Source organism: Rhinolophus ferrumequinum, chromosome 6 (genome assembly GCF_004115265.2).
Source record: "Rhinolophus ferrumequinum isolate MPI-CBG mRhiFer1 chromosome 6, mRhiFer1_v1.p, whole genome shotgun sequence".
Lineage (NCBI taxonomy): Eukaryota > Metazoa > Chordata > Mammalia > Chiroptera > Rhinolophidae > Rhinolophus > Rhinolophus ferrumequinum.
In genome coordinates this window covers 4,301,955-4,324,358 of record NC_046289.1, presented here as the reverse complement: position 1 = coordinate 4,324,358, position 22,404 = coordinate 4,301,955, and the positions used below count along the sequence as shown (strand labels likewise).

The window sequence follows — 22,404 nt, the reverse complement described above, 5'->3', positions numbered from 1 at the left end:
CTTTTGGGATTTTACGGAGGCTCCGTTTTGTAGGCATGACTTAATAAATCATTGGTCATGGGTCACTGAACTGAATCTCCAGCCCCTCTCCCCCCCCCCCCAGAGGTCAGAGATTGAGGCTGGGGCTGAAAGCTCCACCCCTCTAAGCAGTGGTTGGTTCCCCTGGCAGCCAGCCCCCATCCTTTGAAGCTTTCCAAAAGTCACCATATTAACATAAACTCTGGGGTGGTTGAAGGGGCTTGTTCTGAATAACAAAAATACCCATTTCACTTTTTATCACTGAAGCTATTTCAGGAAGTGAGGACAAAGGACCAAATATTCTAACAAGGGACCTCACAGTACTCTTATGCTTCGGAAATTCCAAGGATTTTGGGAGCTGTGAACCCAAAATAGGGACAAAGACCGAAAATATATTTCTTATTATACTATATATCACAGGTTGCTTCATTTGTTGTTCTTCTTTTAAGTCTTTCTTTTATAGTACTTACACTCCTCAGAGATGTTATCATCTTCCCCTGTGAGTTCATCATTACTGCCTTGGAACATTCAGTTGCCTTGGCTCGTAATGTGTATTTATGTGGCAGATGAGTTTGGCCAGGAGCGTGGTTGGGATGGAAGTTCTCAGGGCAGAGCACCCTGGTATTGCAGACCGGGCTCAACTATTCCCTTTCCAAGTGCTGAGATTTGAAAAACAAGGCTATGTGTATGCCCTCTCGGTACTGCTAGTCATTCATGCATTTGAATCCCCAGTCTTTTCAGCAGAATAGCTTCACAAACATTCTAAACACCCACTATATACCAAGAATTGTGCTGGGCATGGTTGGTTATAAAAGGTGAGTGAAACATGGTAGCCCCTACTTAAAGAACCATGATCTGTGACAACTAAATTGTAATATTGTAAAAAAAGTAACACGGAAGTAGGAATAATTTTCTCTATCTTGGGGAATCAATAAACACTTCATTGAAGAGGTGATATGCATATTGTGTCTTGAAGAGCAAAGCCAAGTTTGACTGCCGTTGGTGATGCAGCATTGCTAATAAGTTTTCGTGTGTCAGTGATCTAACTAATTCTGTGTAGCCATTTCTCCATCTCCTTTTTCTCCACTCCTAGGATACAAGGAGCTTCTATTCAGAATACTCTGCCTTCTTTTTAACACAAATTCTCATGAAAAACCAGTATTACCCAAGTGTGTTTTTTTTCTGTATTACTCAGTCAAAAACCCTTGTATGCCTTATGAAAGCTAGATAGTAGAGTTAAAAGAATGCCCCCCAAAAGTTCACTCTTACCTAGAAAAACCAAGAAACCAAGAAAAGACAGTAGCAATAGGTGTGGAGGCCAGAGGAAATGAGGGATGAAAGTAAAAGGCACATTCTCATAGTGAAGATGTTTACACTCTGGCTGACATCTTCAGTTAAATGCTCAGAAAATGAAAACGAATACCTTTTGGTACTTTAGTAATCATAGTCGACTTCTGCTTCCGGCCCTGACAGAATCATGGTAATGGACTTGCTCTCTTGACAAAAACAACTATGAAACTGAACAAAATATACAAAGCACCTGAATATATAAAGGATACTGAAACTCACACAAAATATTAAATTCTTGCTTTTTCAGGCATTGAACAGGCAACACAGGACTCTGATCCTTCAGTAAAGAAACACACATGATAAGCCCCACAGTGGCTCTGGCTTTGTGCCTGGGGTCTCTTCTGGTCTTGGCACAGAATGGTGGAGCTCAAGCTAAAAGCTGATCTTAATAAGCTCAGGAGTCAGATATTAGAATTCCAGGCTACTGAAATAGCTGGACATTGCGGAGCAAGGAAATAGAGAAGAGGAAGGTTTAGGGGCAGGATAGCAGCATTTTGTGTAGGAATCACTTTGGGGTGTTGGCTAAGGACTGGCTATGCATGTGTCGAATGCCTGTCCATGAACCTAGCACAGATTGCCCACTGTAGAGCTAAGAGCCGAACGATGATGCTGAAAGTCATGCGATACTAGATGGTGATGATCCCAGTCAACCTGAATGAAGAGACCTCGCTGAGCACCTCTGACATTCAACTGAGACCCCAGAGCAGCCACACATGAGGAATAAGGACTGTGCCTGTGAGTAAGGTCACACCCTAGGGCTAAATTCAGAATGGAAATAAGAAAGAATGAATCCAAGCTCGACAGTACCAAAAGGATCTGCCAGTAATTTACCTGCCAATAAACTCTGCACCTCTAAAGGAAAACAATATAACCAAGACTCTCTGCAATGTATACTAACAATGTCTAACATGCAGTCATAAATTAGTGGACAGTAAAAAGTCAGAAGATGTGACCTATACTTAAGGGAAAAAAAGCGATCAGTAGACCCTGAGGTGACTTTGAAGTTCAAATTAACAGGCATGTACCTCAAAGGCACTGATCAAAGTTGCTCTTATAAATATGTTCAAAAACTTGAAAAGGTGGACAAAAATGAACACATAGGTAGAGAATCTCAATAGAGAAATGGAAATTATAAAAAACTTACGAAATGGGAATTCTAGTACTAAAAATGGAATTTCGAAATTCACTAGATGAGATTAAAAGTGGATCAGAGACTGTATAAGAAAGGGTTAGGGGACTGGAAACTGATCAGTAGAAATCACCTAATCTGAAAACCAGGGAAATAATACTGAAAAAAATTAAGAGCTATGGTGACTTGTGAGATGATACCAAAATGTCTACACATATGTAATTGGAGTCCCAGATGGAGAGGAGAAAGAGAATGGGGCAGAAGAATAATGCTTGAAGAAATAATTACCAAAAATTTCCCAAATTTGTTAATAAAAACCTTAACTGACGTATCCAAGAATCTCAGCAAACTCCTAACAGGATAAATATAAAGAAAACCGCACATGAGCCCATCATAGTCACACTGTTGGAAACCAAAGAAAAAGAGAAAATACCAAAAGTAACCAGAGGAAAAATCATACATTATATACAGAGGATGACAATATGAATGATGGATGATTTCTCATCAGAAATCATGGATGCCACAAGGCAATAGAACAACATTTTTTTACATGTTAAAAGAACAAAATAATCTCAGAATTCTCTATTTAGAAAAAAGTACCTTCAATTAAGTAAGTAAAATAAAGATATTTTTCAAATAAAATGAAACTAAGAGAATTTATTGCCAGCATACCTGATGTATAAGAAATGCTGAAGGAAGTTCCTCAGGCAGGAGAAAAATGATACTAGGAAGCTCAGATATCTAGAAAAGAATGAAGAGTACCAGAAAGAATAAATGTATGGGTATATATAAAAAACTTTTTTTCATAATTAAAAATAAATAAATAAACACACATATCTATATACATACATACATGTATATACATATATCTGTATATATGATTATTTAAAATAAAAATATATAACACTATATTGTGAATATGTAATGGGGGTCTGACAATTAAGTTTGCGAACTTGTTGCAACGATGTTGCTAACATTTTTGATATCATAGGGATTATTCATTATGAATTTGTACCAATTGGACAAACAGTTAACCAAGTTTACTATTCGGAAGTTCTGAAAAGGCGTTGTAAAAAAGACAATCTGAACTTTCTCCAACAGTTCATGGCTCTTGCATCACGACAATGCACCAGCTCACACGGCACTGTCTGGGAGGGAGTTTTTAGCCAGCAAACAGATAACTGTATTGGAACACCGCTCTTCTTACCTGATGTGGCCCCAGTGATTTCTTTCTTTACCCGAAGATAAAAGAAGATATTTGATGGCATTCAGGACATCAAGGGTAATACGACGACAGCTCTGATGGCCATTCCAGAAAAAGTTCCAAAATTGCTTTGAAGGGTGGACTAGGCGCTTGTGTCAGTGCATAGCTTCCCAAGGGGAGTACTTCGAAGGTGACCATAGTGATATTCAGCAATAAGGTATGTGGTACTTGTTCTAGGATGAGTTCACGAACTTAATTGTCCGACCTCGTGCATATGACTACAATACCATAAAGGATAGAGCAGATTTTTGCCGTTGGAAAGTTCTTACATTTTACATGAAGTGGCACAATATTAATTCTAAGTATACTATACAAAGTTAAGAATGCATATTGTAATACCTAGAAAGACCTCTAAAAATAATATAAAGGGGTGTAGCTAAAAAGTCAATAGCGAAATTAAAATGGAATTCTTAAAGGTGTTTAATTTACTCAAAAAAAGAATGTAAGAAAGGAGGAACAGGGAAACCAAAAACAGATAAGGCAGAAAATAAATAGCAAAACCATAGACCTATATCCAACCATGTCAATAAATGTAAATGGACTAAATACTCCAATTAAAAGATAGTGATTGTCAGACCGGATAAAAACGCAAGACTCAATTGTATACTATCTACAAGACACACTCTTTAAATACAAAGATATAAACAGGTTGAGAATAAAAGGATGTGTAGTTGGGAGAATAATGCTACCATCCCACCCTAATCCCCAGAATATGTTACCTTATGTGGCCAAAGGAACTTTGCAGATGTGATTCAAGTTATGGACCTTGACATGGAGCAGTTATACTGGGTTACTCCTGGGTCCAGTCTAATCACAAAAGTCCTTAAAAGTGGAGAACCTAAAAAAGAAAATAGTAACTATGTGAAACGATTAATATGTTAATTAGCTTGACTGTGGTCAAGCACATTGTATACATATATGAAAACATCAAGTTATACACCTTACATATATGCACAGTTTTTGACAATTACACCTCAATAAAGATGAGAAAAAAATAATATGACCATAAAAAGAGACATCAGTGGAGAAAACCTTTTCTGGCTGTGATCTGAAACAGACATTAGGATGGAAGAAGAACCATAATGTCGCAAAACTTCTGGCTTTGGAGATGGAGGAGGTGGCTTCTAGAAGCTGGAAAAGGCAAGGAAATTATTCTGTAGAATCTCCAGAAGGAAATGTAGCGCTTCCAATACTTTGATTTTAGCCCAGTGAGACCCATGAGATCTGTGTCAGACTTCTGACCTACAATTATCTTACAATACTAAGATAATCAATTTGTGTTGTTATAAGCTATAAGTTTGTGGTAATTTGTTACAGCAGCAATGGAAAACCAATACAGGATGGAAAAAGATATACCAGGCAAATAGCATAAGAAAGCTCAAATGGCAAAGAGTGCTACCAGTGATAGAGAGGGACATTTCGTACTGATCAAAGGGTCAATTCATCAGGAAGATATAACAGTCATGAAAGTATACGTATCGAACAAGAGCTTCAAAATACGTGAAATAAAAATTGACAATTAAAGAGAAACAGACAAAACCACAGTCACAGTTGAAGATCTTAAACCTTTCTCTCAGCAATTAATAGAACAATTAGACACAAACAAATCAGCAACAAGCCAATAAGGACAGAACATCTGAACAACACTTGACCTAACTTACATTTTTAGAAGACTGCACACATTTTCAAAGTACACGTACTTTGCTTGTGCACATGGTACATTCACCAAGGCAGACTGCTTACTGGGTCATAAAACAAGTCTCCACAAATGTTTAAAGGACTGGAATCATAACAGGAAAAACGAAAGAAGAAATTATATGTTAAATATGTTCTTGGGCCACAGTAGAACTAAATTAAAAATAAATAGCAGTAACAGATATAAGAAAATATACCAAATATTTAGGAATTAAACACAATACTCATTAATCCATGGATCAAAGAAGAAATCACAAGGGAAAATAGAAAGTATTTTGAACTAAAAGAAAATGAAAACCATAATATGTCAAAATTTGTGATTTGCAGCAGTGCTGAAAGGGAAGTGTGTATCTTTGAAAGGCTTTTAAAATATATTTGCAACACTCACAGTGCTTTCATCTCTCCGTTCAGAACTGGTCTTTCTTTTGTACTGTACTGTGTACAGCTGTTTTTCACTGTGCCAGTAACAACATTTTAATGCACCTATGTGATAGCATCAGTCTCTTCCTTTCTAAAATGCAGATAGAAGCCCTTTGAGGACAAGTACTGCCTTTGTGTTTGTCTCTAGTTTCTAGCGCGATGCGTGACCCTGTGGGTTCTCAGAAAATTTTGAATGGAAGATGGGGAATGGATCTTATCTCCATGAGGACCCTGTGGGAAAAACCAAAATAGTGATCATTAGCCCCATTTTACACTTGAGGAAATTGAAGCTCCAGGTTCACTTAATGAACAAGTGACAAAGCCAGGTTTCCCGTACTCCTCAAGCATTTTCCTTTCAGGCTCTAAGTTGCTGACTGAAATATCACCACTAGAGAGAAGTGTCTCCCCAACAAAAGTGCAAAATGTTTCCCAGCGTAAACGTAAAGCAGTAAGTAAAACACTAAACATCATCATGGAGTCTTATTCCCTGGAGGATGAGCGAGCACGCCTCCAAGTTCTCGGGCTTTTCATAACGGCCTTTCGGGAGCCATGTGCTCTGCCCCTCCACTTCCTGTCACAGATGGAAAGCTGGGCCTGGACCTTTCACATGGCTGTGACCGAGACAGGGCTGTGGAGTTAGCAGTGGGAGCAGCACACAGCCTGGTCCCCACCCCAGCTCCGCGGCCTCTGCCGTCGCAGGAAGCCCTGGGGGTTCAGGTGCAGCGGCTCGGCCGCCCACACTGGTGGTCTCTGCACCGGGAGCTTCTTGTTTCTCCATTTTCTGTCTCGGTTTCAGTTTCTAACTGGGGTTTGGTTCCCCTGTCTCTGCTTCAGCTTCCTTTTCCTGTTTGGTTTTAAGTGAGTCTAAAAATCAAATTGCTGCCAGCCTCCCGAGGGTCTGTGGTCCTGTCACCAGCGTATCCTGTGGGAGCACAGGACTCACCTCCTTCGGGTTCCCTGTGCTCAGCCTTTCAGCCATGGCCACAGTGTGAGTACGGGGACCAAAGAGGGGACAGAGGGATGGCAAGAGAAAAGCTAGAATCATAACGGTATAGAGCTGAAGGGACCCCAGGAATCCCAGATCCCCTTGTTAGATGATGGGGAGGTCGAGGGCCCCGGTCACGCGCGAGGTGTGACAGCGCCGGCTCACTCCCCATCTGCTGCTCTGTCCATCACACACGCCTGTGTGTCTTGATGCCTGTGATTTATAATGGCATCTGTGTCGGAAGCACTCAGAGGTCAAGTGCCTGCCTCGGATTGTGGAGGGGGCTGATCTGTCAAAGGGGTTGTGCTTCGGCTCAGGTGCTGTGGGTGGGTCCTGGCTCTTCTCTCCAGAATGGCCTGGAAACTCTCCGGTTGTTTTCTCTGTATACCGAGCAAAGAGGGCAGAATGGAGGTTCCTTTTACAATAGAAACTTCACGGCCGGTAACAGTGTCCTGACCTCAGCTGGGCTGACTTGAGGCCATGGCTCCCGGGGGCTGGCGCTGCGTCTCGCATGCGAGCCTCATCCGTCAGCGTTCTGCGCGTCTAGCCGTGCGCGGCCTTTCTGAAGGTGAGGCAACGTTTGACATGACTTGCCTCTGCCTTACGGCTCCATGCAAGGTGGCACGTGGTAGGACGGAGTTTGGTCCCCTGGGATTTGGGGCTGGCTTGATTAACTCATTACAGCTTCGGGTCTTAGCATAAAATTACAGTGCCGCACCTTAAAAAGTACTCTGCAGTTTCCGGAGTGCTATTTTACCGGTTTTCTTATGTGATTCTTTTAACTCGGTTGGGTAGGGAAGGTATTATCGCTGTGGTTTTGTGGGTAAGGAAGCCCAGCCTGTGAAAAGCTGTGCACTTGCTCAAGGTCACGTGGCGGGTTGAGGAAGGACTGGAACTGGAACCAACCAGCACAACCTCGTCCAGTATTTTCTCCAGGACACTGCACAGGCTCTTCTAGAAGCATTGCAGTGAGTTACTAAAATTGGCATTACAGATCAGCTCCTCCCCAGTAACGCCAAATCATTCAGAGAGCTTCTTGAAGTTTCTGTCTTCTGTCCCAAAGACTCCCGTGTGCCTCCATGACCATGACCGTTGCGATTCTAGGTCCTTCTCGTGAGAGTGTGCTGTGTTGCTCGGGTGTCTTGGGGCAGATGGTGGTTGAGAACTGGTCTAGTCCAGCGGCTTCGCTTAGGCAACTGAACCCATAAAGGAGAAAAATAGCAACATTACCCTTTTTTGAGTGTTACATGCCAACCGTTGTGCTAATTATTTTGGATACGCTGTATTTCCTTCTCATCCTCCGAGGTGTTCTTTTGTTATCCCCATTTTATAGATAATAAAACAAAGGTCAGCAAAGTTAGGTTACCCATTGCAGGTTACACTGGCATCATTTGACAGAGTTGGGATTTGAAGGCATATCTGTTGTGTTTTCAGAAGTGAGGCTTAGCTCTAGCTTCTTGCAGGAACTTGCCCAAAATTGCAGTGTCAAGGTTAGAATAAAGGCCTCCAAATCCCTGTTACCCTGTGCAGTCTCTGGTTTCACCTCGATGCCACGAGAGACCACCCATGCTTATCTGTGTCCACTGCCTGCTCCTTCACCGTCCCCCTCCCTGCCCAGAGCTGCCCCCGGGCAGCACGCTGTCACTCATTTCTGTCTGTCCCTCTGCCTAGTAAATGGGATGCACTTACTCAGGTGTTTGTGGAAATGAGCTGACTCACCATGCTGAGAATCAAGGATGTTGGCTGGGGCTCAGCCATGTCTCGTTCCCCGACTCCTTGACCCGGCCAGCGCTCTACAGCTGTCCCCACGCCTGTGTGGAAACCCATTCCACTTCCACAGGTGGTCAAAGTCGCAGACTCTGGGGGCAAAGGCATATATTGGAATTTGTAAATTTTTGAGGTTAGAGTAGCCCTAATGACCTATCAGATGGCTCCCTAAGGAAAGGTCTATGTTGGGGCCTTGAAAGAAAATGTGGGACAGGTTCAATCTAAGAATATTAGACTCTCCCAGAAGTTGGTGGAGTGTTTTTCCCAGACTTCACTACGCTTCCCAGAGATGTAGAGACCAGCGATCTGGGACGGTGGCCTTAGAGTGGGGAGAAGGGGAGACCAGCCGTCTGGGACGGTGGCATTAGAGTGGGGAGAAGCAAACATCTCGATTGCACGTGACGTGGCAGCCAGTTTGGATGGAAGAAAAGATGTCAGCGTTTAGCACTGAATTCATTCTTCATATACCCAAAGCCTTTCTGTAATTCTAATTCTCACAGAAATGGGGCTTGAATGTCACCATTTGAGTTTCTCACAGGCATGAAATATTTCAGCGCAAACATTTTAAGTTTAGAGCATAATATAGACCTGTCTCAAGCCTGTTCTCCTTACGAGAAAAAGCAATGCACCGTATAGGTGATTCCTAGCTGCCGAGGGGAAAATGTCCCTTTCCATTGGAGAGAGCTGGCAGTCACTCCCTTAATCAACCTTGCCTAGCTGCACAGAGAGGGCAGCTAACATGAGGTGCCGCCTGATGTGATGTGATAGCATAAGTACCACTGTCACCTGTGACACATTCTGTTTACCCTGAATTTCATCATAAAAGACAATCCAGAATGGGTACAGCCTACAAAACAGCCTGAACTCTTCACACAAAGAAATCAATACCAATGACAAACAAAAAAATGGCCTAACATTCTAGCCTAAAGGAGAGTAAGTAGATACCCAAATGTAATGCGTGAGTGGGTCCTGGATCCATAAAAATCAAAACATTGGGGGAAATTGGATAAATTATTAATTTTCTTAGGTGTAACAATGGTATTTAAATTACATATTAGAAAGTCCTTATTTTAAAGAATGTAAGCTGAAAACCTTAGGATTAAAGTATCATGATACCTACAACTTACTTTCCAATTTCTGAAAAGAATGACATAAGAAGGGATAAATCATGTGGTAGAAATGCTTCCCTGGGTGAAGCAGGAAAGTCCTATTACCACAGCGAGTAAGATGTGTAGACTAGTCCCTCCCACGCATTAGCCACGGGACACTGGGACACACTCCCCTCTCCAGGCCTGTTTCCTCCATCCCAACAAATGGCTTGTGAATACTCCTCAGCTCTGACCAGGCTGTGCTTCTGTCACTTGAATTGGGACATGGTGATGACATCTGTGCTGTGGGCTTCCTTGTTCCCCTTGGATGAGCTTTGAGAAGCCAGGGGAGACCTGGGTGATGGCTGAGGACGCTGTGCTCCCCTCCGGACCTTTGCTGGTGTCATTCACTCTGCCCGGAATGGTGCCCTCCCTCCCGGGCAGGATGAAATGTGCGCTCTTCTTGCACTCTGGCACTTTGCACACACCTGGAAATCGTGCATGATTTCTGTATGCACGTGCGTTTTCCACTGGAGGACAGAATTTCTGCTAAGTCCTAGGCATGGGAATATATTTGTTACGTGGTCAGTACTCAGTCAATGACTGCAGGAGGAGAGCTCGGGAAAGCAGGGGTGGCCACATCTCCGGTCAGTCGTGGTGCCTCCCGCCCCCAAAGAATCCGTGAAGCCTAAGACATATGACACCAGGCAAAACTAGGCAAATTCAAAAGCAAACATTTATGCAAATATACCTGTTGAACAATCACTAAGTTGCAGTTACTGGGGCTACAGAGATGAACAATATTTTTTAAAAAACAAACCCAGAAAACCTGCGTCGTAGGACGAGAGGAAATCAACAGACCTTTATTTAACACAGTGGCCAGTATAGTAAGTGGTATGATGAGAGGGGAAGCAGCGTCTTTTTGGTGGGGGCAGGATGCACTCTGCCAGGAGGTGACAGCACAGTTCCTGGGTGAAGCAGGACTTGGAGGCCTGGCCGGTGGGCTCTGCCTGCTTCGCCCGTGGACGGGCCTCAGCCCTGGGCACTCCACAAAGATAGGACGCCACAGGCCGCGTCCTGCCTGGATGCCCGAGGCGACTCTCCAGGCTGTAGTGAGGAACCTACCAGCTTGGTTTTCTCCTTAGAGGTTTGCTGTTGTTTGAGCCAACATTTTCCTTGTTCAAGATGGTAGCTTGGGCGCTAATTGTGTTTAGCAAATGGCAGTCTGTTGCCTCTGTCTTATTTGAGCTCCAACAAACTTAAAAGCTAGTCCAAGAAAGATCATTCCCCTCATTTTATACAGCTAGGCACTCTCTTCCCTTGAGGTCACTTGGCTTGCAAATGACAGACCCGGCCTGGGCAGAGCTGGGCCTCGGATCCAGGCTCCCTTCCCTTCCCTACACCGTGTCCGTGAGTGACGCTGTTAATTAGACGTTCCTGGGCTGTGCTACCCGTGTACCTCTGGTCCCTGGCTGGCGCCAGCCCCCAACTTTCTCTGCCTTTCTCTGCCTCTGCCCACCTTGGGAAAGACAATGGATAGAACAGGGGTCATCCAGAGAAGAGCCGAGCGAGCTCTGTCACAAGAGCCAACGTAACTTTTAGAAAGGGGGCTAAGAGGACGTGAATGAGGGCAACTGTCACCTCTGGTGACTCACAGGCCACTGGTGACCTCAGAGAGAGTGCCTGGAGTGGAGTGGGTGAAAGGGCCTGAGCTCCGGGGCCTGGGGCCTGACAGGCTGGGGGAGGCCACGGAGGGGTGAGGCCCAAGAAGCCGGAAGGAGAGGCCTCCAGAGAAAGGAGGAAGAATCTGGGTCCTGGCAGTGGTGTCTCTCACGGCCGGGTGACTGGACAAGTCACTTAATGTCAAGTGGGGGTAAATGTAGTCAGTCCCTCGTAATGGTTCTTTTGAGCATCGCGTCACATCATGCAGGCTTGACCTGCAAGGGCTCTGCTGAGCTGGCAGATGTGCTTCGAAGGAGACAGGAGTTGGGCAATGCTGAGGACCGTGGGTACTTTTTCCGAGTGGCCCTGGCCTTGCTCCTCAGAGGTAAATGCGAGCTCGCACCGAGCTGGAGCAGCAGGTTTCCACAGCCTGCCTTCTGGGTGTCAGCTGCTCTGCTTCCAGATGATTCTCAGCCTACTTTTCAAGTTCACTTTTGTTGCTTGTATGTTGAAAGTAAACAAGTCAGGACTTCTGTGCCTCAGAGTCTGGCTCTGTTTCTACTTGGCTTTGGGAACATGTATTTACAGCCACTTCTCCCTGGCCTCCCAGCGTTCCCTCACCCACTTGTTAATTCTCTCAGCAGCGACTGAGCCCGCGCCTGTTAAGGTGGGAGGACGATGCCACACCGAGGAGGGCGTAGAGGGGATCTGCTGGCTCAGAGCTCGGCCTGCCCGCAAGAGGCTCACGGTCTGGGGAAGAAGATAAGCTCTAAATAGCTCTCAGGAAGGCTTGAGAGTGATCAGAGGCACACGGGCCTTGGCGTGGCGCTGGGGGCAGACACACTTGTTAGGCACCAGACGATACCAGCTGGATACTGGGCATCTTCATATAGAAAGATATGTACGTTGTATTAGCTTGTTTTACAGATGAGAATTGCTCCCACACAACCCGGTATTTTTTCTACAGTAGCACTTTCATGTACCCATTTTGTAATTGTTTTTCCTGCTAGATTATAATCTCTTTAAGAGCAGACACATGTCACGGTCATTCCCAGAGCATAGCAGAATGCCGTCCTCATAATAGTTACTAAGTGAGTGGGAATGAATGAATGATGTTTTCTGAAGGCAGTGCCCCTGACCCGAGCTTTGAGAAACGGTGAGGTGCAAACCTATGTTGTAGGAAGGAGAAAGCATCTTAGGCAGAAGAAACATTCTTTCTTCTTTCATTTCTTGAGTAATACCAGAAAGTCATTTTAACTGGCCCACGTGTCAGGAGAGTGCTTTTGCTGTCAGGCCGAGCCTTACCACCAGCTGCTGGCTGGGCTGTACAGACAGACAGCCCTTCGTCCCTGATGTGCACCAGGCAGGGTGTGGGCAGTATCCGGTCCAGGAAAGCAAGGTGGGGAGTTCCCTGGGACCACTAAAGAGTCTTCCCTAAACAGGTGGGAAGGGAATTGTGGCCTGCAGGAAAGGTCCTTGCCCTGGTGGCACTCCGGCCCAGCGGAGGGACCTAAAGTGTGGACCGTGGCTGCAGGATCCTGCAGTAAGAGCTTTCAGGTGCTAAAGCAGCGGATGTGCTAACAGGGCTCAGAAGACCATCTAACTCAGCCTGAAGCTTCAAGGAGGGTTATCTAAAGGTGGTGTGTATCTTAAGTCTTTAAGGTGGGGAGGAATCACTGGCAAGCTAGACTGGAAAAGCGTCCCAAGCAGAGGGAACAGCATGAGCTAAAGCAAAGAGACCATAGAAAGAGGGTCTGTCAGGGGAGCGCATGTGTATTTCCAGCAGACCAAGCCTAGGGTTGGTGGGTCAGTTGTGAACACGTAGGCAAGGACCGGCATGCAAGGGCTGTGCCTGTGCCGGAGGTGGCATGTGTCCTGAGATAATGACTGTTCTTCCCATGCTGTTGGGTGCCAGGGACTGCTCCAAGCCTTTTTATTCTCACCACAACCCCATGAAGAACATAAGGAAAGATAAGGACCCATAAAAGAAAGATTAGATAGAAATAAGGAAACTAAGGAACAGAGAAGTTAAGTAACTTGTCTGAGGTCATACAGCTAGTAAATGACAGAGCTCCCAGTGAAAGAAACGGAACATTCAGATTTGCATTTTCTGAGGGCCTTTCTGGTGACTGTGGTGAAAGATGAGAGTTGAACCCAAAGCAGGATGAATAGCCAGGAGCCTATTGTGAAGGTCTAGTGGGAAATGACAAGGGCTAGGACACGGCGACAAGAGGGAGAAAGGAACAGTCCAGAAGACATGTAGGGAGTAGAACAGGTGACAGCCACAGAGGGTGAGGCAGAAAGGTGTCTGAAATGGCGTTCGGGTTTCAGACTTGGGAGATGGGGTAGGAAATGGTGAAAAGAATGCTTTCTGTTTCGCGCTTGTTGAGTTTTGAGGTCTCTGGGGTACACCAAACATCTGGTAGTTGGAAATAGGGTTCCATAGCTTAGAAGAAAGGTCAGGATCAGAGACGCATCAACAGGGGCTTTGTCAGTATATTGGTGATCACGTCAACTCCAGCCACAGGAGAAAGAGCCCATGAGAAGATTTCAAAGTTAGTGTTTCTCCAAGTTCTTCATGGACCATCTGCATGAGAATCAGCACAAATGTGTGTGAAAATCCTGAGACCCAGGCCCCACTTGAGGCTAACTGAAGCAGAATGTCCCAAAGAGGGGCCCCAGAGTTTGTACTTCAGTAAACACCTGATTTTGAGAAACGTGGGCACAGAGTGAAAACTGAAGAAATTCTGAGTAGTTCATTCACATTGGGGAACACCAAGATCTAATTTAAGATGGTTTTAAAATCTGTGGGAGCAAAGACCCACTGAGACCCACTGGGCAAAAACCCCCTTCAGAAAAAGCTTGTACACTCACCTTTCTTGGCACATAATTTCAGGGGAGTCTTAGACTCTAAGCCATTCTGTGGACCCTAACTTATTAACCCCTCATGTAAGCAGTGTTAGAACAAAACTTGTGAAGGAGGCTGAAAAGGAATCACCAGAGAGGAAAATGGAGAACCAGGGGAGTCTAAAGATTGGGAGTCAAGTAGGAGAGATTTTCAAAACTGAGGATATAATCAGCAGGATTTGAGTCCATGAGAGAGCAAGTGACTTGAGAACCGAAAGCACCCATGAGTTGGGGAGTGGCAAGTCTGTGGCCTTGTCTGGAGTCGTCTTAAGTGTACGTATACTGAGGACAGAAGCCAGGTTCCCGTGGGGGCTTGGAGAGTGACCGAGTGGTGAGGAAGTGGAGGAAGCAGTAGGCAGGCAGCTGGGGAAAGGAAAGGAGAGCTGGAGCAGGGAGTGGGTGCCAGCTCATAGCACCCCACGTCAGCCCAGCTCACATTCGGTGGGTGATGAGTAGATGTGTAACCGGGTGGTCGTTATTGTGGTGAGAGAGGAGTTCCCCGTAGGGTGGCACTCTCCCTGGTTTGCCCAGGGCTAACCACTGAGTGTCCTACCTCCCGGGAACCCCCTCGGTCCCAGGCAAACCCAGGTTCCGGTCCTGCTGGGGAGACAAAATCAGACAGAGAGAGTGATGGGTTATTCCATCTCAAGGAGCCACCAGGTCGGGGCATCGGGCTGAGCGGGAGCACTGTGCCAGCGCTGGGGGGGGAGAAAGGCGTTGATTCTCGGCTTTCCAGTACGAGACCCAGCAGCAGAGAACGTGGCGGACCCTCCAGAGGAGCCACGGAGGGCAGCCCGCGTTTCCCAGGCCTGCGCCCGGCAGAGCTGACATGCGCCTTCAGACGCAGCAGCCGGCCTACTCCGTAGCCTCACTGCACAGTAGGATAAACCACCGTCAGAGCTGCGGTTTCCTGACTCTCCGTCCCAGGCCGTGGCGAGACAGAGAAGGCTGATGGTGATCTGTAACAGCTGCCTTAATTTGGCAGCTCCTCTCTCTGAGAATAAATGGAGTGGGATGGAAGGTGGAGTGTTTCCGTGGGCACACAATCGTCAACACATTTATTCACAGTTAGAGAGTCATTTCTTCAACAAGCAATTATTAGTGTCTGTAACATAAACGGGACTGGGTCTACTGAGGGGAAAACAACAGAATCCTGCCTTCCAGGAGCTCACCGTCTCGTGGGGCAGATCCTTATGCAGATATTGAGAAGCAGGACAAACTCGTAAGTGCTGTGCCAAGAGGCTTCAGAAATGAACACAGGGCTGAGGGCCAGTCTCATCGTTTACAGGCCTGAGTGCTGTGCTCTTTTCAAGCTCAACCCTGGACGTTCGTTTTCCAAAGTCCTCTTGTGGTTAGCCCCGTTCCCCTCTGTTCTCTGTTTGACTTTACATCCCTGACTTTCTGAACTCACACTCTGTCCTTCAAGTTTTTGTAGTAAATGCCTGGAAAATCCCTGAGATATATTTGTAGGGTGCAAAGGGCTTCCAAGTTGACCTTGCACAGGAAAGAGTGTGGCTGGGTGGCATGTCTGTGTGAGCCTGTGGGAAACTCAGAAACTCATCCGGGTCATGTCGGGAGTGGGGGAGCGAGAGTCCAGCAGCTGGTGGGGCATGGAGCCTGCGCCTTCCAGAAGGTTAGACAGCCAGAGACTCAGACGGACTTCCGACAGGCGAGGAAACTGCTTGGAGCAGCCTGTTAGGTCCCGTGGTGGGAGTGCGGGTGGGGGTGAAAGTCAATCAACCTGGTGCATAGGACAAACCAAACAGTGTATTTTGACTGCTTTTCCCCACTGATCAGCTAGTTGTTTTGACCATATAAATGTAGCATGTCAGAAATGAAGCCCTCGTGAGAATCCATCTCTGGGGCCTGTGGGGAGGAAGCGGAAATAGACGCGTTTAATTTAGTAAAGGGAGTTTTGTATGTTTGTGTTTAAAAAAATAGTTCAGTCATTCAGTCATTCAATAAATAAATAATATTTTTATATTCATCAAACTTACTTTCCTCAAATGATACATGATTTAGACAAATGAAGTTTACGAAGCCTTTGAACCCACGCGTAGTACACTTTGTCATCCAGTGAAGATGCTGAGCAGGTGATTGAATGTATGGAGCTGAGAGGCAATGTCAAAGCTGGATGACAATCAAGATTTCATTAAAACAAAACAAAATCCCAAAGGGACAATAAGCAAGACCAATCTTAAGTAGAATAAATGGGTATTTTCTTGTGTTTAGGTTTTGTCATTGGGAATAAAATAAGCAAAGACAAGCACTATTCAAATGGGTTAAAGGTCGGGGTGGGGGGTGGTTAACCACAAGTTCAGTTTGAACCAAGTGTTGAAAACAACAACAGAAAAAAGAACCTGTGGCTGTCATTACATTAAGAAAAATAATTACTGGTGTTTCGGCACCTACGAGGGCCAGCACAGCAGTGGGTGCTTTCCTGTGTCCTCTCCATCCAAACCCTGAAAGGCGTGTGAGGTGCCCAGGTACACCTCAGTTCTCCACCCGGCACGGGGTGCTGCCTCCCCACCTCTGCTGGCTGCTTGCCTCCCCCTAGAATCCTGTGTCCCCTTCCTGAATTCACCTGGGTGGAAAGCTCTTCATCTTGAAGCCCTCACAGCGTTTTCTTCAGAAAGTCCCCTGGCACCCCAACCCCTGCAGGCCAAGTAACGTGTGTAATCATTTGTCTCATTTCCTGAGTGGCTGTGAGCTCGCTGAGGGCAGTGACTGTCACATTCATCTCTGCATCACGAAATATTTTTGACTCGCTGGCGTCTGCTTGTCAGACAATGAAATCATATCCAGTTGTAGGATCTGGACACTAAGAAAATGTGACAAATCGGGACACACTAGAGGAGGGTGACGGTTGGCAAGGGAGGCTTGCCGTGTGAATGACAGATAGAAGAACCAAGATGTCCCTTCAGTTGTTCTGTGGACTGTCACTGGCTATCCCAGACACCTTTGTAACTCTAGAGGACACTGAGCACAGTGTCACCCTGGCCTAACAACTAAAACCATTTCACAACAAAATGGGCTGCTTTGGAGAATAGCAAGTTCCCTGTCACGGGTGGTTTTCTTTCAAAGGCTCAGCATGCACTTAGGGCTGCCTAGAAGGCAGGTATATCGGACGTGAGAGTGGCTCAGGCCATCTCTAGGGTTCTTTTTAGCCCTGAGATTCTACACGGAGCATTTAAGAGGCACTGGCCCTGTGCCAGGTTCTAGGGTACAGTGGAGAATGAGACGGGCATGTCCCTGCCCTCGGGAACCTGCACTGTAGCAGGGCGGTCGCTTTGGGTCTTCCAGGAAGCAGACACCAAGACCCTACGTAGGTTAGAGTGCAAAGATTTATCCAGGCGTCAGTGAAGGTGAGCAGGAGCAGGCGGGAGCTTCTGGCCACGGTGCTTCTGGTCTGACATCTGTGGAAGGAGAGAGGGCAGGAAGGGTTGAGCAGGGGCGAGCGTGTCCTCACAGCACACAGGCTAGTGAGCTGGCCCCGAGCCCGCATTTGCCCTTGGAAGAGCCCCATGTTGGGCAGGAATGGCCTGCACTCGTAGTCCTGCCACATTCGGTCACCAGAGGAGAGGGGCCTGGAAAAGCATGGCCTCTGCAAACGCAGTGGCCACCCAGAGAGGTGGCAGCTGGACCATTGATCGGCTCTGCTTCCGTAACAGGCTGTCTTGGAGGTCTGAGGGGCACACCTCCAAGGCCGCCACACGGGGATTCTAGAAAGCATTTCCCGGTCACACAGTACCTTCCTGGATTTCTGCCCCAGAATCGTCTCGAGGGCTTCTGTGGCCACATGCAGGCAAGTGGTAGAGCTGGGATTTCAGCTCATATCCTCTGACTTAGTAAGTCCATGTTGGGTAAATAACCCCAGGCTGCCTCTCGGGGTCCCTCCCAGCTCCTGGGACATTGTCTGGAGCGCACACCTACCTGCCCATTTCACAGTTAGCAGCTGAGTGTATCCGCAGCAGGAAGTGACACAGCTTCACCCGTAACTCGATTTCTGATCTGTTGATGTGGGCATGAATTAAACCAAGGTCTGTCTGATGCTGTGTACAGTGTCGTGTCTACCAGGCTTCATGAGGACAGGGCCCCCAAGACTCAGCTAGGGGAGGGCCAGCAACTCCTCCTAAGCATATTCTCTGAAAAGATACGTGATTTCCAGCTCCAAAACTCAGAAAACAAAGCACAGTGCTGCTGGTAATTTGTTTGTTTCCTTTTTGCTCCCTGAAGGTATAACATGGCTGTCTTCTAGGAAGACTCATGCCTACTTTCCTCATCACTGATTTCCCCTTAAATATTTGTTGAATGAGTGATGAATTATGGGAAAAAAGACGCAGCACAATTGCACAAAAAAAACCTTACAATTCACTCCTGACACATCTGTCCACAGAGTCCTCTGCACAAGGACTGGACAGCCGATGTCAAGCGTGCCCTAGACTCGTAAACCGCAGAGCAGAGCTGGGGGGCAGCAGCAAGTCTGAGGCCCTGTGTAGGCATTCAGAGTGGGTTTGAGACCCAGCACTGCACGTGAAGTCACTGGCTGGACAACCGTAAAATGTGCATAGGGATTTGTGTGAAGTGACGTGCGGGGATGTGTGTGGGAAGGCCGCGTGTGCACTGCCCACCAAGTTCTTGTTCAGGTGACAACAACCGGTCCACTGGATCATCCGCCATCCGGGTCATCGGGCCGAGGAAGCTCCGTCCCTGGATCACTAGCCACTGGCTACGTCAGCCAGGTTGAGGTTTCCAGGTCACTAAAAACCACAGTAACCACTGGGGCTGAGGAAGTGGGTTCTTGTTCAAATACTTCGTTTCCATGCCTTAAATATGGTAAAGCGACCATAATGTGACATTTCTTGATGGCTTGGTCTCATTGTTAGGACTCTCCATTATTGTACCCACTTTTGCTTCTACTAAATTAGCTGGGCCCAAATTGTTGGGCCTGAACTTTTTGTTTCTAATTCTTCGGTTGCGTTTATGTGGCCTCCCTTTCCACATAATGACGACCATTCCCCAGTGTTGTTGGTGGGCCTACCTTTCCCAGCCACATCGAACCTTTTTATGTGGGGATTCTCGTGTGCTAAATAAAGACTGAAAAAGTAAATGTTCAAGACTGTGAGGCTTATATGTAAATGCAAGCGCCCGTGGGCTCCAAGAGACGTCTTTTGAGGTCGTCTGTCTAACCTGGAACTCTCGGTTCCCTCAGAGCGATCCCTTTCCCATGCTGACGATCCTTACGGACCAAAGGTTTTCCTAAAAACCTTCTGGAACCAGCTTCCCTGTTCTCCCACTTCATTGGTTCAGCTCTTGTGGCAAGAGTTGTAGTGCCTGATTTTAGTGATGACTGCTTTCTTTCTCCAGAGGTGTCTTTTGTTCCTTCCCTGGTTTTCTGTGGAATTCTGAACAGATGGAGTTGCTTGGTAAATGTCAGCAAAGTAGGGTGCAGCCATCTGTTTGTTTTGATTTATATCGCTCTGTTCTTTAGCAGACCACCTAATCATTTTATTGTCTGCACAGCTTGTATGATGCTGCCCTATCATGATATCATAAATTGAGCATTTTGTTGGATGTTGGGCAGAATATTATCTACGTCAGATGATCTAGAGTCAGAACTGGTTGGCAATCCCAAATTTAGTTACTGAATACCTGTGTGAATTTGTATAAATCTTTCCAAGTCTCTGAGCCACTCTTTTCATCTACAAAGTGGAGGTACTCGTGGCTACTTCAGAAGTTGTGAAACTCAGGTGCTTTAATGCATTGTCTTATTTAACACAGTGCCTAGAATATTATAGACAGTTGGCAAACGGTGATCGTAATTTCTTCCTCATTCAAGCGCCTTTTCCCCTGGAAGGAAAGCTGTGAGTCTTTTCCAAGCTGTCAGAAACTTTGGCATAGAGCCGCCTGTCCACCCCCCGTGATCCTTGGAGAATGGAATCTCATCACCTCACAGGGCAACCCTTCACAGACAGTTGGAAACTCTGGCAATTAGAAAGTTTCTCTGCATCTAGCAGCCATTGGCCTGTTTCAGAAAAGGGCAAAGCCCTTTGCAGCTGACACTTACACTGACGTTTTCTCTTGCTCTGCAGTGAACAGAGTATCTGCCAAGCCCGGGCTTCCGTGATGGTCTACGATGACACCAGTAAGAAATGGGTACCCATCAAACCTGGCCAGCAGGGGTTCAGCCGAATCAACATGTACCACAACACCGCGAGCAACACCTTCAGAGTCGTCGGAGTCAAGCTGCAGGACCAGCAGGTGAGTGCTGGTGACTGATTACCACAGACCTTCACTGCGTGTGCGCACACACACACAATGAAAAGAGGTCAGAAGAAAAGAAGGTCAAGATTTGGAGTCAGAAGATCTGGCTTCCAGTTCTGACTCCATATTCTCACACTCCAAAGCATGACACCTTGAACAAACTATCTTTTCTGAACTTCAGTTTTCACATCTGTCTTATAGAGACAGGAATCTATGCCTCACCGTGTTATTGTCATATTAGAATAAAATAATAGATATGAAACAGCTTTGGAAAATATATTGTGCAAATATGTTAGTTTTATTCTGTGCCTACATATCCATAAGTAATACGGCAATGACGATTTTGGTTCATCAACCCCCTAAATCTTACTAAGAATACCAAGATGATTTGAAGACTCGGGGATCATTTCTCTCCCTAATAGCACATTCTGGGCAAATCAAATAAGAGAGTTTGTGAATGTACCTGGTCAGTACCTCTGTAAATACAAGGTAAGTCCACCTATGTCAGGAGTAGCTGTGGACACTTAACTGAAACCGAGTAGTCCGATGTGACGTGGACGAAAATAGAGACGCGGAGAAAGGGATTGTGCAGTCTAACCACATACTTTGCTTAGTACTTCGGTGCTCTCCCACCAGCTCTCTTCTTACATTGACAAGGACATGTTTGGCAGTGAAATGAAACGATCTGTAGTTTCAGCATTTGTGAAAAACTCTACCTAAATAGCATCTTCTGACATCCTTTGTTTGTCCAGCCTTGGCTAAATCGAGCAGCAGGTTAGCTGCTATCCGCAAGAATCAACATATTAGCAATTAGCAAAGAGAGAACAGAAACTTAAGACTCTATTTTAAGTAGGTTGCCTGTTGAATGTGTGTCTGCTTTAGCCAAAATATCCCTATTACATTTCAGATTCTCATGACCGACGGGAACATCCCTCTTCAGCACCCTGATTAAAGGTCGTCTGTCTGACCTGGAACGCTTGGTTCCTCAGAGGCGTGCCTCTCCCATACTGATCAGAAGGTTTTCCTAAAAACCTTCTGGAACCTGCTTCCCTGTTCTTCCACTTCATTGGTTCTAGCTCTGCCTTTTCCAGGCATGCTGCGCCATACGTGCAGGGTATATAGCCCCCTTAGTCCCAAGTATGGTGACAACCAAACATCTCACACATTTCCATCACCGCCGTGGGCAGGGGCTGGCAGGGCAGTACCACCCCGGTATTCGCCCTCAACGTAAGGTCCATTAGCTAGTGCAGCTCCTGAATCATAGCAGGTGTTCCCTCAGTGATTGATTTTATTATGACTAGTTTTCTTCCATTTATGCCTCTTGATTGCCCTCCATGCACACCTGGCGAGGTAGCACGGTGTCCTGGGAAGGTCACGGGACTGGAGAGCAGGGTTCCCGGAAACCAAAGTGCACCTTGTTCTCAAACTTTTACTCATGTCCTCCGTCAGAGGAAACCACATGTTGGGGCTCATTTGGGAGGAGGTCCTTTCCCCTGCAGAGAGAGACTGGCAGCAGTTTTCTATGAGCTCATGCATACAAAGATCTCTAACTTGGACATGTCCTGGCATCTGACAGAGAAGTTCTGCTTGGAATTGCGTGTTGAGGACACAGGTCCCTAGAATGTGGTTGAGACCGCCTCCCCCAAAGGATGGGGCATGTTAGCTAGGAACATGCAGGAGGCTTAGTTAACCAAGGCATTAGGAAAGCAGCAGGAAACCTGTCCCACAGGAACTTTTGTACACCTCAAGAGAAAAGACTCATTTTCACAGGTTTATTTCCCAGTCAGTACGCATTACCAGGTCAAATATTTTAAGAGAGACAGAGATTCCTGGTTTTATAGCCAAATAGGGATAT

The 22,404-nt window shown here is 46.2% G+C and overlaps 1 protein-coding gene across 4 annotated transcripts in view; it reads left to right on the top strand.

Moving 5' to 3' along the window:
• The window catches only part of EVL (Enah/Vasp-like), a 141,484-nt gene that overhangs the window by 60,712 nt on the left and 58,368 nt on the right, over positions 1 to 22,404 (top strand). For 3 of the 4 annotated variants that reach the window (XM_033108357.1, XM_033108355.1, XM_033108358.1), the window contains exon 2: positions 20,378 to 20,546. In XM_033108357.1, the coding sequence (XP_032964248.1) occupies positions 20,378 to 20,546 (169 nt within the window). Of the gene's footprint in view, positions 1 to 6,712; positions 6,865 to 20,377; positions 20,547 to 22,404 lie in introns of those variants that run through there. The other variant, XM_033108356.1, reaches the window with a different exon arrangement.